The sequence below is a fragment of the Cydia pomonella genome, chromosome 3, assembly GCF_033807575.1.
Source record: "Cydia pomonella isolate Wapato2018A chromosome 3, ilCydPomo1, whole genome shotgun sequence".
Taxonomy (NCBI): domain Eukaryota; kingdom Metazoa; phylum Arthropoda; class Insecta; order Lepidoptera; family Tortricidae; genus Cydia; species Cydia pomonella.
Genome location: NC_084705.1, coordinates 25,997,338 through 26,011,112, shown reverse-complemented (window position 1 = coordinate 26,011,112; position 13,775 = coordinate 25,997,338). Strand labels below are relative to the sequence as shown.

Here is a 13,775-nt window from a genome sequence, read left to right as displayed (position 1 = left end):
TGTGGTGAAAAGTTTTGTGTTTCACTTGGGGCAAAATTTGTTTAACTCTCGTAACTTGAAACCCTCGCAACGCTCAAGATTCCATTTTTCGACATTTTGAATCTTTATTTAGCTCGAGTAGCAATATTAGCACGAGCGGTTAAACAACAACTTTTCCACTTGTAAAACAAATAACTATTTATCGTCAGTACTAGTAATTGTACCTGCAGGCCTAGCCAAGGTGGCAATCGCTATTGCTTCGAACAACGAAACGCTTTGTGTCTCTCTATCAGTCTTCCATATAAGTGCGACAGTGACAGTTGCGTTTCGTTTTTACAGACCTTAACTGTAACACCTGTGTTCCACAAATAAAATTTACTTTACTTTCTCATCAAAATGGCGAGAGCATATTCGACTATGTTTAGTCGGTTTCCATATTGCATCGTTCCTATTTAATCTAATTTTTTCCGTCCATCTCGCAGACAGAAGCGGATCAGTCGGAAATCTAAAACGAATATCACACAAAATAAAAATATGAATTTAAACTGTAATTTTATAAAAGACAAAACATAATTTGAAATAAATGAATGAAAAACTAAAAAAGAATATTTTCTATAGTCATACAAGGAACTTAAAGTAAGCATATTAATTTTATCAATGTAATCGTCATGCCTCATTTGGAGGAAAAAAGATTCATATCACCTGGCAACATTTATAAGTAATGGCGGCTGACGAAAATTTGGATTTTTGTATTTACAATTACGTAAAATATCACATTAAACTGGATACTTACGCGTGAAATGTTATATCAGGCGGTTTGTTTTTATTCACTGATGTGTTGTGACACCAATTCACCGCACAAACAACCATCTTTCTTGTATTTTTTAATTTATAACCGGGAGGTGTACACAAACCAACTCGACCTTGAGTACTGCGAGGGCCGTTCGGATACGATGACACGAGGGCGACATAATGTCGTACTCGAAATGGCTTCACTAGGGATGTACAGACTAGGCATCTAGGCTAGTTATAAATCTATGTGCATATATATATTGCCATAATTGACCCAATTCGAACTTTCTGACGCATCTTAAAGTTCGAATCGAGCTCATTGTCTTGTCACGTTATGATTTATTTTGCTACCATGTTAAGATTTCTAGGACCATTTTAACCTCCTCTCCTGATTCAATGTCGTTAATGCGGGTAATGTCGTTATGTACATACAGTAATTTTTAAAGGCACAACGCATTCTTTTGTTTTTAAAAATGACGACCGGCCGCCTTGTGGATAGTGACCCTGCCTATGAAGCCGGTGGTTCCGGGTTTATTCTTGTGATGAGCGCGGATATTTGTTCCTGAGTCATGGGTGTTTTCTATGTATTTAAGTAATTATAAATATATTATATATATCGTTGTCTAAGTACTCTCAACACAAGGCTTAATGAGCTTACAGTGGGACTTAGTCAATTTGTGTAATAATGTCATATAATATAATATTAATAATATATTTAAAAGGCATTTTCAAGTTAAATTAATACTTACCGCCTTATCTCCAAGCTGCTCCACTCTGCAGTGCAAGAAGGCAGTTTGCCCAACCACGGTTGTAACGTTGCGCGGCACGTTGTACTCGAAGTACGGGAACGAACCCACGCTGTCCTCGCCGTAGTGTGCTGTTCCTGGAATGGAAACGCGATTAAGTGAAACTTGTTTAGACAATCTAGTTAGTACTCAGGGAGCTCATACTTAACTAACTAGTTAGGAATTTAAACATGTTTCAGAATGTTGCTCGGTAACTCACAGGTTTGTATTAGTTGTGATATAATTTTAGTATAAAAATATTCCTAGTCGTTTTGAGATTAATTTCCTCTAATTAAAATTGCGTATGTTCTGACCCTCACGGGAGCACGCGTATCGTCTATCCAATGCCGAAAGCATGGCGGGTTGCGCGCACTGTCTATTTAGTATCGGAGTAAGGAATACATGTGATGTCACTGTTACTGGGCCTTAACCTCTTTACGCCGCCATTGACTTGATATAAAGTCAGTAGTACATTTCGTGCTCCACACGCCACGACTTCATAATTGGCTCGATAAAAAATAACTACAGAGGTTGGTCTACAACCTACAAATTGTACGTATACAAACTTGACCAAAACCACGACTTGATAATATCAATCATCGTTTGATGACACTTTATTACTCCATTGACGTGGCGGCAAAAAGGTGAAAGTGGATTATTTGTGTAACATTACTCGTTAACGGTTGTAGACCAACCTATTTTCTATCGAGCCGATTTCGTCCAATCATGTATCGATTAGGTACGGCCACAGTCTTTGAAATATGATAAATAATAAACATTTTTTCTTCTTCTTCCTTGCATTGTCCCGGCATTTTGCCACGGCTCATGGGAGCCTGGGGTCCGCTTGGAAACTAATCCCGAGAATTGGCGTAGGCACTAGTTTTTACGAAAGCGACTGCCATCTGACCTTCCAACCCAGAGGGTAAACTAGGCAATATTGGGATTAGTCCGGTTTCCTTACGATGTGTTCCTTCACCGAAAAGCGACTGGTGAATATCAAATGATATTTCATACATAAGTTCAGAAATCCTCCGGATTGCAAGTCGCACGATCTTGCCGCTAGGTCACCAGCGCTAGTAATATACTTAAACATTTTTTGCATTACTAAAACAAATAGTTTTTCTTTAAAAAAACTGCGTAAGTAATATCAGTAACAACGAAATTGGGTATTGACAGCCCTTTAACGGCTCGAAACATTCCTATTTTTAAAAGATCACATACGTTCTAAAACTATGAACATGGCCTGCTACACTACAAACAAGTTCTCCAAACAGGTGTCTTGAATCCGAGTGTCCATTAGTGTACAGGTTTACTGTCCTTACGTGCGTCCTACTTCCAAGAAGCTCTCTCTGTCCCGAACGTATTTTAATAAAGTTAATATTACTCTTACGGACCCCTGGTTAACGAATAAGAACTTCCTTACTAAGGTTATTAAGTATCCGTGGCGTAAGGTAATTTTATTATCCTTTAATTAATAGTTTAAGCTAATGGTAGCTTAATGCCGCATTCGGTTGATAACATCTCTGGGGCTCATCAGGTAATAATATACCTACGTTGTACCGTTGTAAACTCATTCACAAAGATGGACTCGAATTTTTTTACGACACTATTTTAAAAATCCTGCTTAAACTATCTGCTGGAAAACCAGCCGACTCATTTGATCGGTAAGGCGCTTAGCACACTGGATCAGACTGCTAATCGGATCCAGCCAACGTTAATCAAGCCTAGGTTTTGTGGCTCAATTACACTCACTGATAATAGTATTTTTCAAACACTAACGGTACGGTGACAGGTGTCATCTAATAAATTGTAGGGAGTAGATACTCCTTTTCTTCCTAGCGTTGTCCCGGCATATTGCCACGGCTCATGGGAGCCTGGGGTCCACTTGACAACTAATCCCAAGATTTGGCGTAGGCACTAGTTTTTACGAAAGCGACTGCCATCTGACCTTCCAACCCAGGGGGAAAACTAGGCCTTGTTGGGATTAGTCCGGTTTCCTCACGATGTTTTCCTTCACCGAAAAGCGGCTGGTAAATATCAAATGATATTTCGTACATAAGTTCCGAAAAACTCATTGGTACGAGCCGGGTTTGAACCCGCGACCTCCGGATTGAAAGTCGCAGTCGTTGGGAGATACTATGAACATAAAATATAATAATATGTCCAAGGAGATCATCGATTTTGTTAAGAGATTTGGAATCCCCCCCCCCGCCCCTTGAAATTTACATATACTTGTATGTCTCATATGTATCGCTATAATTTTTAAATTAAAGATGGTGATAATGATGAAAAATTGTAAAAAACATGAATCTGATAAGAAATCTGTAAACCCGACAGCTAAACTAGCCGAAAGTTATACTATTCTGAGACTGACATATTGAGTTATTGGTATTATCATTGCTTGCTACGATCACACACTTAAGTCATTTAACTAATCCCAACCAGGAAACCGAACTAATCCCAACAAGGCCTAGTTTTACCCTCTGAGTTGGAAGGTCAGATGGCAGTCGCTTTCGTAAAAGTAGTGCCTATGCCAAATCTTGGGATTAGTTCCAAACTGACCCCAGGCTCCCATGAGCCGTGGCAATGGACACTCGGTATACCGAGAATAGATACTAGTATGCGTGTGAATGACGATGCGATTTTTTTTTTCTGCGTCCACATAATATATTTGCGTTTGTTGTTCGCCTCATGACTAACGGGACACTTATTGCTGCCAATTATCCGTTACTAATTTAAGGTGCTAAGGTGGAAAAGTGTAGGCGAAGAAAATTGTCTAACCATAGAATTTCCTCTTTCCGTTAGAGGGATAAAATAATTGAGTGAATGAGTGATCACCGCAATATAACAATTCCACCTTCTAGGCTTTGTTGTTCAAAGTGTTCATGTTCTCGTATCAATGAGGTTCTGAAGCTTGTGTACTTCCATACATAAATAAATGTAAACGAATTGCGAGCAAGATCAAAACATTTATTTTTGTTTTGTATAAATTACAATTCCCGTTTCTTTTTCAATTTCAATTTATCCATTTTGAGTAATAAAATGCTTGTGTACTTATATTTAAAAAAATAGCATAAACAGTATACGCGATCTCGTTCTAAATGGGCCTAAATGGGTTCTAAATGGGTTTCCTTCATTCTTCAATCTTTATATTTTGTTTAAAAGGTTCCTTCCTGATATAATCTCTTAATTACAGGGTACTTTGATTATTCAGTTATTTTTGTACTGTAGGTACCAAACGAATACAGATTCTAGAGGCCAGTTCAAACTTACATTTGACATCAAATAGATATTTAAATTATTTCATTTTGTTTTCATTCGCTCGTGCGTCTCACTCTCGGCAATATATGTACGGACAAGTACGAGCAAAATACACGCACGAGTGATAACTAAACGACATCATTTTGATGTCAAGTGCACGTTCGAATTGGCCTCCTAGACGTATCAAATAGAATAGATAATGCGCTTATTCTTAATTAATGTTGATTAAGAAATTATGTGGGACTAAAACATCTGAGAGCCTTAATGCGGCGCAGGTGAGTGGGTTTAATTCTGGGGTTTGTACAACCCTTTTTTACTCGCTGTCATACAAAGACTGGATGCGGTTGTTTAGAGTTGTCGCCGAATGTATCACAAGAAGATTTAGGTAGTAACACCTATTAAAAAAAAAAGAGTTTTTCTAACGTGTTCATACCGTTTCGGTCTTCAGATATGTTTTTTTTTGTTTTTAAAATTGGAACGTAAGGGAAAAAAGAGCTTTCAATATATGGGCCTAGGCATCATTCTAGTTAAATCGGTATCGCATTCACTTTTCCACCCATTGTCTAAGTCGTCGCTCATGTTTCTAATTAAACACAAACATTGTTAACAGATAATTATGATTTAGACAAAATACTGGATACGATATGCTAGGTATAAATGTACCACACGATTTAAACGTGTTTCATGAATACTACTGGCAGAATTCCAAACATGACACAAGCTTTTAAATTAATTGATTGATAAGATTTTTCAGCAGTGCTAATAACGTAAAGCAGAGACGCTTTCCAGATAGATTTTGACCGGCCTGTTGCTATCTCTATTGCACATGCATAATTATATTGCTGTCCCGCTCATTACGTCAACTGTCACGTACTCGAACCTTGTACTTATTACTGAAATTAGAGAATAATTTTTCATTAGCATTAGGTAACACCAGCTGTTAGGTAGTAACAGTTTCATGTAAAGTATTATACTTTAGAACTTTAAAATGGCTAAATTCTTATAAATATAATTTGCATTAGGTAAAAGTAAGTACCGATTTCATAAAACTATAAATCATGAGTATCATGACCCGGATTTTCAGAGAATGTATTGTATCGTGAATAGTACACATTACCGCATCCATTGCATTTTGCTCACACTTAACCCTTCTAGAGCTTACCTACCGTCATTTAGCCAAATTACCAGACTTTAATCGGGCGGTTCACGTCTCATTTACTTCCTTTTTATGGCTCTACAGCATGTTTTTGAAAGACTACTAACCACACATAAAGTCGTCCTTATTTTTTCCGCTTAAGGTTGATTTTCGTTTCACTTATTAGGATTGCTATTTGCAATGTACATAATGGTTACACTAAGGCATTGTTTAAGGCCGTGGTGTAGTTTTTGGTCAATTGGCAAGTTAATTTATAAGCGAGCTGTGTGAATAACCATACTTTTTGTTTTGTATACAAACATCTTTTTACGTTTATCAGTAAGCACGACTATATTTTTAGACGTTTTATATAGGTATTCAGATTTTTAACTACAACTCACGAAGGCTTTTATAAGTTATACAAAAACAGTACCTCAAAAAAAAATCAAACTTACATCTCTCGAATACGAGATTTCTTACGCTAGGTGCATTGTACAACATTTGCCATTTGCCAGTCTTTTGCTTAAGCTTTTCGGCAAAGGAAAATTCGTGAGGAAACCGGACTATTCCTAACAAGGCCAATTTTCCCCTCTGGTTTAGGTCAGATTGCAGTTCCTTTCGTGAGTGAAAGCGGGCCTCATCAAGCTACCATGAGCCGTGACAAAAGCCGGGACAACTCAATGAACTCGAGGAATATAAAGAGTCACATATTTTACACATTAATAGCATCCTTTAAAATCTTATTGCGTTATGCCTGTATGCTTATAAGCATTTAAAACATCGCGCGAGATCTCTTTGAGCCTGCCTCGTTACTAATGTAACTGGCTTAACGAAAGAAGCCAGACCACTTGACCTAATGCCTTTAGTCTAAGCTTCTTAGCGTTAACGTCCTGCCTGCGTAAAGAAAGGGTTAGTTATGAAATTAAAATTTAAAAAACTAAGTCCGATTCTACTTTATCCAGTATTTTATTCCTTTGCTTACCGTATACCTTCTTATCTATCAAGACTTGAGGCACCAAAATATTAAAAAGGGACGAATTATCAATATTAAATCCAACCGTTATGCTTAAATTGTCGAACGTTTCTACGTAGGTTACATATCCAAGATATTTAAGTAAATTGTATCAAAATTATATTCTGCAGTAACGACATGAAGCCATATATAAAGTATTTTATACGGAATGCTGTGAATATTTCATTATTTAATTTTTCTAATTGGACAGGACTTTTGTACTGGCCAGCACTTAGAGAAAAAGCTTTGAGATGCCGCAGCAAAGCCTTAAAGTTCCAACGCAACCTTCCACGTACCGACGTGAATGCTTTTCAAATTAATTAAGGTCGTTCCTGAAATTAATATGTATTCATTTGCAGGCAGTTTAGTGGCTTTGAGATACAAGTACCTTATATATTTTTTCATTGATTTAAATTATGAAGTCGCCAATTACGAGTACACTGATTTTAACAAACAATTTAAAAGCATATTTTAGTTTACTTTAGTTTAGTAGTTATAAAATCTTTGATATATTTAGAATCCATTTTTATATCGATGGTAACTTAGCTAAAATGATGCATAGATACTAATTTATAATACAACTATAGGATATCATAAGATTTTGGTGTAGTTAACATTTTATAAAAATAAAGATTCTCCTAGATCATCAAGATGCTACAATGTTGAATGTTAATCCTTTAAAACTTTCCCTTAAAATGTGAGTTAACTGATGAGAGCTGTCGGTAACTGGATCAAAACTCATCAGCTTTCAAAGTTACGTAATTATCCCGCTGCTTTTGCCAATCGTTCGGAATAAGGGCAAGATTTAATCAGGACAATTATTCTTAATCTGAGATGAATACTATTTTGAGACGAACCATTATAAATATAGTATCTGATTACGTTTAGCTGTTATTGATACCGAGGTCTTACTTATACTGGTTAATTGAGTAGAATGTTCAAAAACGGTAAGGTCAGGACATCGAGCGGGCGGTGTTCCAAATGGTGCCGGATGGCAATGAGCCGGGTGATGAATTGTTGAGGACAGAAAACTAGGTTTATTCTTCAATTAGCCATATTGGCTATCCGAAACCGAATCAAAATAGGTATTTGTTGTTTTATATACGCTTTATAAACAAGAAGTTGAGCTGGGATTCTTGAATATAAGCCCAAAACAAGTTGAAAATTCTAAATGCTTTTAGTGTATCAATAGTATAAAAGAAGAATAGGTAGTGTCGAGATAATTAAAGTATTTCTTTTAGTATTAGGAAGGTGGCTGAGTGGATATGACGTCTGAATTTCAATCCGATGGTCATGGGTTCAAATCCTGGCATGTAAGTTTTTCGGAAGTTATGTACGAAATATCTTTTGATATTTTCCGTTAGCTTTTCGGTTAAGGAAAACATCGTGAGAAAACCTGCATACATCGGCCAAGAGTTCATAGGTGCATGTGGAGTCCCGAATCCGCAGTGGGCTAGCGTTGGGACTATAGCCCAAGCCTTCTCGCGCATGAGAGGAAGCCTATGCCCAGCAGTGGAATGTATATAGGCGGAATTATTAATTATTATCAGAGCTTCGTTTACTCGGGTCAAAATGTATTCTCTAACAAAACTTTTGTGTTTTTACGCCTAAAACACTATACCATTCTATTCACCTACACGCGTAACCAAACTCGAAATGCAACAACAAGATTCGTCATCCGCACTGTTAATTAAACTGGATCAAAATTGGATTGTGATTGAACTGGGTGCCGGACGAATGTACGAGCGTTTTGACCGCTCGGGTCAAATGTTATTATTAACGAAAGGGAAGGAGAAGTTGCTGAGCATTATCTTAATAAAATTTACATTAAATCTGTTTTATCTTTTGTTTTCATAAAAAAACTAATTCTAAGCGTAATCTTTTTATAAACGTAGAAAAAACGTATAAAATGTATAAAAACTCTACTTGACACATATTTGTTGACACATCTTAGATTTCAATTAAGGTAAATCGATAATGTTTTCATGTTGATTATCAGCTGGGCAAGTTAGAACTTCTTGGATAGGTTTTTCTGTAAAATTTGTAAGATTATGTGCTAAGTTAGTCAAGGTGGTTGGAATAGAGTTCCATGTACGGCCCACTGCTGCTTTCCAGAGAACTTCACATAATGTTGTAACTTAAACCAGTAGGTATCAACTGTATAAATATAGAATCGAAAATTTGTCACATTATTAGCCTTGGTGCATCTCATCGTAATAATTCACTGAATAATCTTGTGATTTCCTCATTGAAAAACTTTTATTTCAACTCAAAGGGTCAGTTAGCAATAGGTTTTTATGTATAACCATTTACTTCAAAAGTTTCTTCAGAATATAAAGTTCTGAACAAGATAATCACAGACAACAAAAGAAAATAAAGAAATAGCAGGCTTAAAGAAAATATATATAGGGAATTATTTATTCCGCCCGTGATGTGAACTAGCGATGTTGATTCGATGAGGAAAAAAGTCTGATAGAGGAAGTTTGCTAACATCAAACGCTGGGTCTGATCGTGCCTAAATTACGTTTGGGTTTTATTGAGTAATAGCACACTCTTATCTCAGGTAATTCCCTGTTAGAGAAAATTCACCCGATTGTTTTGTCTGTGAGGATTGTGAGGAAGATATTGTAATTTGTATTAAGGTAAACTACATACACTTCACTTCTGATACCATTATTTTTGTGATAGTGGGAAAATATGATAACGAGCTATAGCTGTACATTACTACAGAAGCCGCCAAACGAAAGGTTACAGGCCAAGTAGATATAGACTAGGACCGAATACGTGGCCGGCAACCCCATTTCTCGCTAAGGTTTGTATTGTGCTTTTGTCCAAATTGCAATGAAATAAAAAAAAAATTGTAGTCAATTTGTTTTATTCGTATGTTTAATTTGTTACACACCTAAAAACAAATGACCAATCTTTTACTATTTGATGGTTGAATGTCAAGACGCTGTCAATGTCAATGTCATAATTTGACGTTCAAAAACAAAAGGAGGTTGCTTTACAGGCTTAGGTGAGTAAGGCTGTATGAAATTCCTTTACACATCACCTTCACTCATCGCACCGGATAAGTAGTATTTCCGGACCTAATTTGAAGTAAGTCATGTCAATAGTGGAATTGAGTTTATAAGGGTGAGGTAAGTGAGGTAAGGTAAGGGAAACTTTTATTTTTGCAAACAAATAATTTGCAACTGGGTACTTAAAAGATGAAACCTCAATTTTTGGGGTATTTTCGCTAGAGCGACAAAGTCCTCCAAAAAAAATTAGAGTATGAAAATTCGCGTCAAACTCACAAATCTAATATAAACGCATGAGCAAGCACTCCTATATTTTACACAAAAAACTTTTAACGCTCATCTCACTCAGGTGGTAACGTTTTTACCCCGCCAAAGTGAAAGGTGCGGTTTGGCGGTCTCTTCTTTGAATACCAACACCCTTTTTTCGCCGGCACCTTTAACTTTCTTTTGCAATGAAGATCCGGGCGTTATACCGACTCCGTGCCGGGAATATGCAATGATCGTTACAGGCCTCATAAAGAACGTATATAACACCGAAACGTAATGTTTCTCGTTGGTTTAACAAGGTTTGTTTTCGTTTACGCTATTAAATAGTACCTAAAGATGGTGTTACTATAAAAAACATTGTAACTGTAACAGTAGGTTGTTATTTTCATTTGTATTGCAGAATTTTCTTATTGTACTGTACTAAGGAATAATGGTTTATGTTAATACCTATTTTAATAATATAATTATCAAGGAGCGGTTCTAGGCATAACCGGTGATATTAAAATCAATAATATTATATACATATAGCTTTTGTACATTATTACTTCATTTGGCTTTTACTATCAGAGCCTAGTTTTGTTTCTGGGTTTGGAGGTCGTTAGTTATTATCTCTATAAAAAAATGTATAACATAATTTTATCCAAATTTACATACGTTACTTGAACTATCTGATTTAAATGACAAATACAATTATAATGGTCATGGCACCAATTGTGTCGTTAGTGTTAAGGAGGGATTCCACCGGTTTGTACTGAATATGCGGCACAAGCATATTCAGTGCCGCACACTGGTGGAATCAATTGTTCATCAGGTGAATAAAATTACAAACAATTTTATTTGAGAAATCATCTATGATATTTTTGTGTTATACTTTAGAATAGTTATAATTATTTTGTATGTTGTTTCAAAATTGAAATCTCTTGCTCAGTTACCTACTTCAAGTGTCGTGTATGCGCGCTAATAATCAAAAAAGAACAGACTTACTAACAGGTTCTGGGTTGTACTAAATAATCTCTTGGGACTTATGTATAAAATATTATTTGATATTTATCACTTGCTTTTTGGTAAACGAAAAAACTCACGAGGAAACGAAACTTAGACCAAGAACTCTAAGTTTTTCTTGCAATTAGGTTACAAAAAAGCGTGCTCCGTACTTCTTTAGAATACAATTGAGAAATGCATTGAGATCGAGAGAGATATTTATACAGCAGGCTAAAATCCAAGCGCGAATTCTCTTGTGCGGAGGTTGTTAATTTGCAACTGAGTTTAGAAACTTTGATAGGCGGATAAACTTTATAGAAGCTTCGAATGGTCGTAACGTAGACAGCGAAATGTTTTTGTTACACTCGCTTTAGTTTTACTGCAGAAATATTCATTCCTCTTTATCCAATATATATTGTTACGTGCCCAACTTATGTTATAAATAAATAATTTATCATTCAGCAACCAAATTCGGAATAAGACAACGTTATTGAGACAGGACTTGTCTTGAAATCAGTTTTTATTATCCCTTACTTAAACTGCCGGCTTTAACTGCCATTTTACCTTAACTTTATCACAACGGTGTAACAAACGGTATCTCTTAAGGTTTCCTTTGTCGAATTATTACCCTTTTATTAATATATGGCAACATTAACTACCAGTCGTTAAGTTGAAGCGGCTGGAGAAATTTCTCAAGCTGCGTGAACGAGGTTGTTCAATATTCACGGTAATAAAAATAAAGTTTTAGGTGTTGAGTATTTTGCGTAAGTACTTCAGCAACATATAAGTAGCTGTGGCAACCTATTTTTAATCAATGATAAAGTCGAGCGATTGCGTTAGCACATTGGTTATGAAATAAAAAAAGGTCGGTTTTGGGACACAGCAACTGCAATCATGAGTCAACTCTGTCAATGCCAGAGGTAGGTGTGCTTGCTCGTCCAATGTAACCTATGTATGTGGACAATCAGTGTTACCTACCGTATTGACAAAGGAACGCGATTGTTACTGACATGCAAGGATAATATGGTATTGGCGCATATCGTCGGTTGATATCTCGTCGCATTTGGCATCAAGCTGAATGCAACGCTGAGAATCAGATTCGTATCGAAGTAGCACACGGAACTACTAATTTTGAGGCAGATAACAACCTACTGTACAAAATAAATCTGTAAATCGCTTCCTGACATACTTACTCTGTGTTATTTTAATTAAAATTAATCTCGAAACGAGCATTCTCATTTACATGCAACTCGACACTTTTGTTTCTACGTCAAAATAATGTATAATGAAGTGATCCCTTTTCATATTCAGGTGTTGAATCAGGGAAGGATAATTAATCTTAGTAATGTTTGTACTAGCAGAAGTAGCTTAGGTATAATATTTTTTTAAATTTGCTCCTATATAAAATAAAAAAAAAACAGGTTCACTTGGGTGACAGTCATCTACTCGTTGACTGTAATTGTTGAATTAAGATATCGTATACCAAACTATAATTGCATACTTTTCATGTATGGGCTCCCAACTCAACTACAATATTCATGTCGTTGTAGTGAACCATAAAAAAATTTGACCAATCACGTGCCGCCGCGCTCGCATAGAAAAGACTGAGCGGGGGACTTCGCGCGTTTATGTCTTCTGTACTACATTTCTGTCTACTGAGATATTTTCCAATTTTCATTGATTATTTAGGTTTTATAGTAAAAAAAGTATTACTTAAGATTACTTGTAGAAAAAGTATTGTATACGATAGCAAACTCGTTGCCTAAACACGGTACTTGACTGAAAAGCTCTGTTTTATATCACGATTGTATAAAATACTATTTATGTACTTGTGTTCCTCTCTGTCTGTTTATCCAATAGCTCGCACGTCGGATCAAATACAGCTTAGATCCGCAATTTGCAGTAACGCTGGTGGTCTGAATCCGAATGTCACTTAAAATGAACCTTGCAAACTTGCAGCAGTAATGCTGCTGCAGTTACCATACGCATATTACTGTTAGGGTAACTAACTACTGATTTGAAAGTTCCCGACATGGCCAAAAGTATTGCGCGGCTGAAGTGGGAATGAGCCGGCAATATGTCGCAGGGATGATGACCGATGGGGCCAGCGAGTACTGTTCTTGAGACTTTGACTGGGAAGCCGAGGTTACAGAAAACCACGAGCCAGATGATCGGACGATATCAGAAAGACCTCAAGACCGCCCTGGCATAGAACCGCTGCACGCAGAACAACATGGAAATCCATGAAAGAGGCATATGTTCATGTCTGAGAAGACGTGAACTACTGACTGATTAGGCTACGGAGGTTTCCAAAATCTAAGTAACCATTTCACCCTTGCATGATTTGCCGTGCACGCATCACTGGCGGGTATGGGACACATTACCTATGATATGACTGACTGATCTATCACATAGTAAATTTACACCTTTCTGACGCCTTATAAGCCTCTCACGGCTCACGGCTCTTGTATATGCCCCGCCTCACACATAGTCAATAGCAACGCCATTGTTTAAGCAACCAGTTGCTAAAAGGTCGTCGCTTC

At 36.7% G+C, this 13,775-nt stretch overlaps 1 protein-coding gene across 1 annotated transcript in view; it reads right to left on the bottom strand.

Annotated features, from left to right (window-relative positions):
• The window catches only part of LOC133516415 (zwei Ig domain protein zig-8-like), a 177,656-nt gene that overhangs the window by 34,406 nt on the left and 129,475 nt on the right, over nt 1-13,775 (bottom strand). The window contains exon 3 of the mRNA XM_061849341.1: nt 1,521-1,654. Coding sequence (XP_061705325.1) covers nt 1,521-1,654 — 134 coding nt within the window. The remainder of the gene's footprint in view (nt 1-1,520; nt 1,655-13,775) is intronic.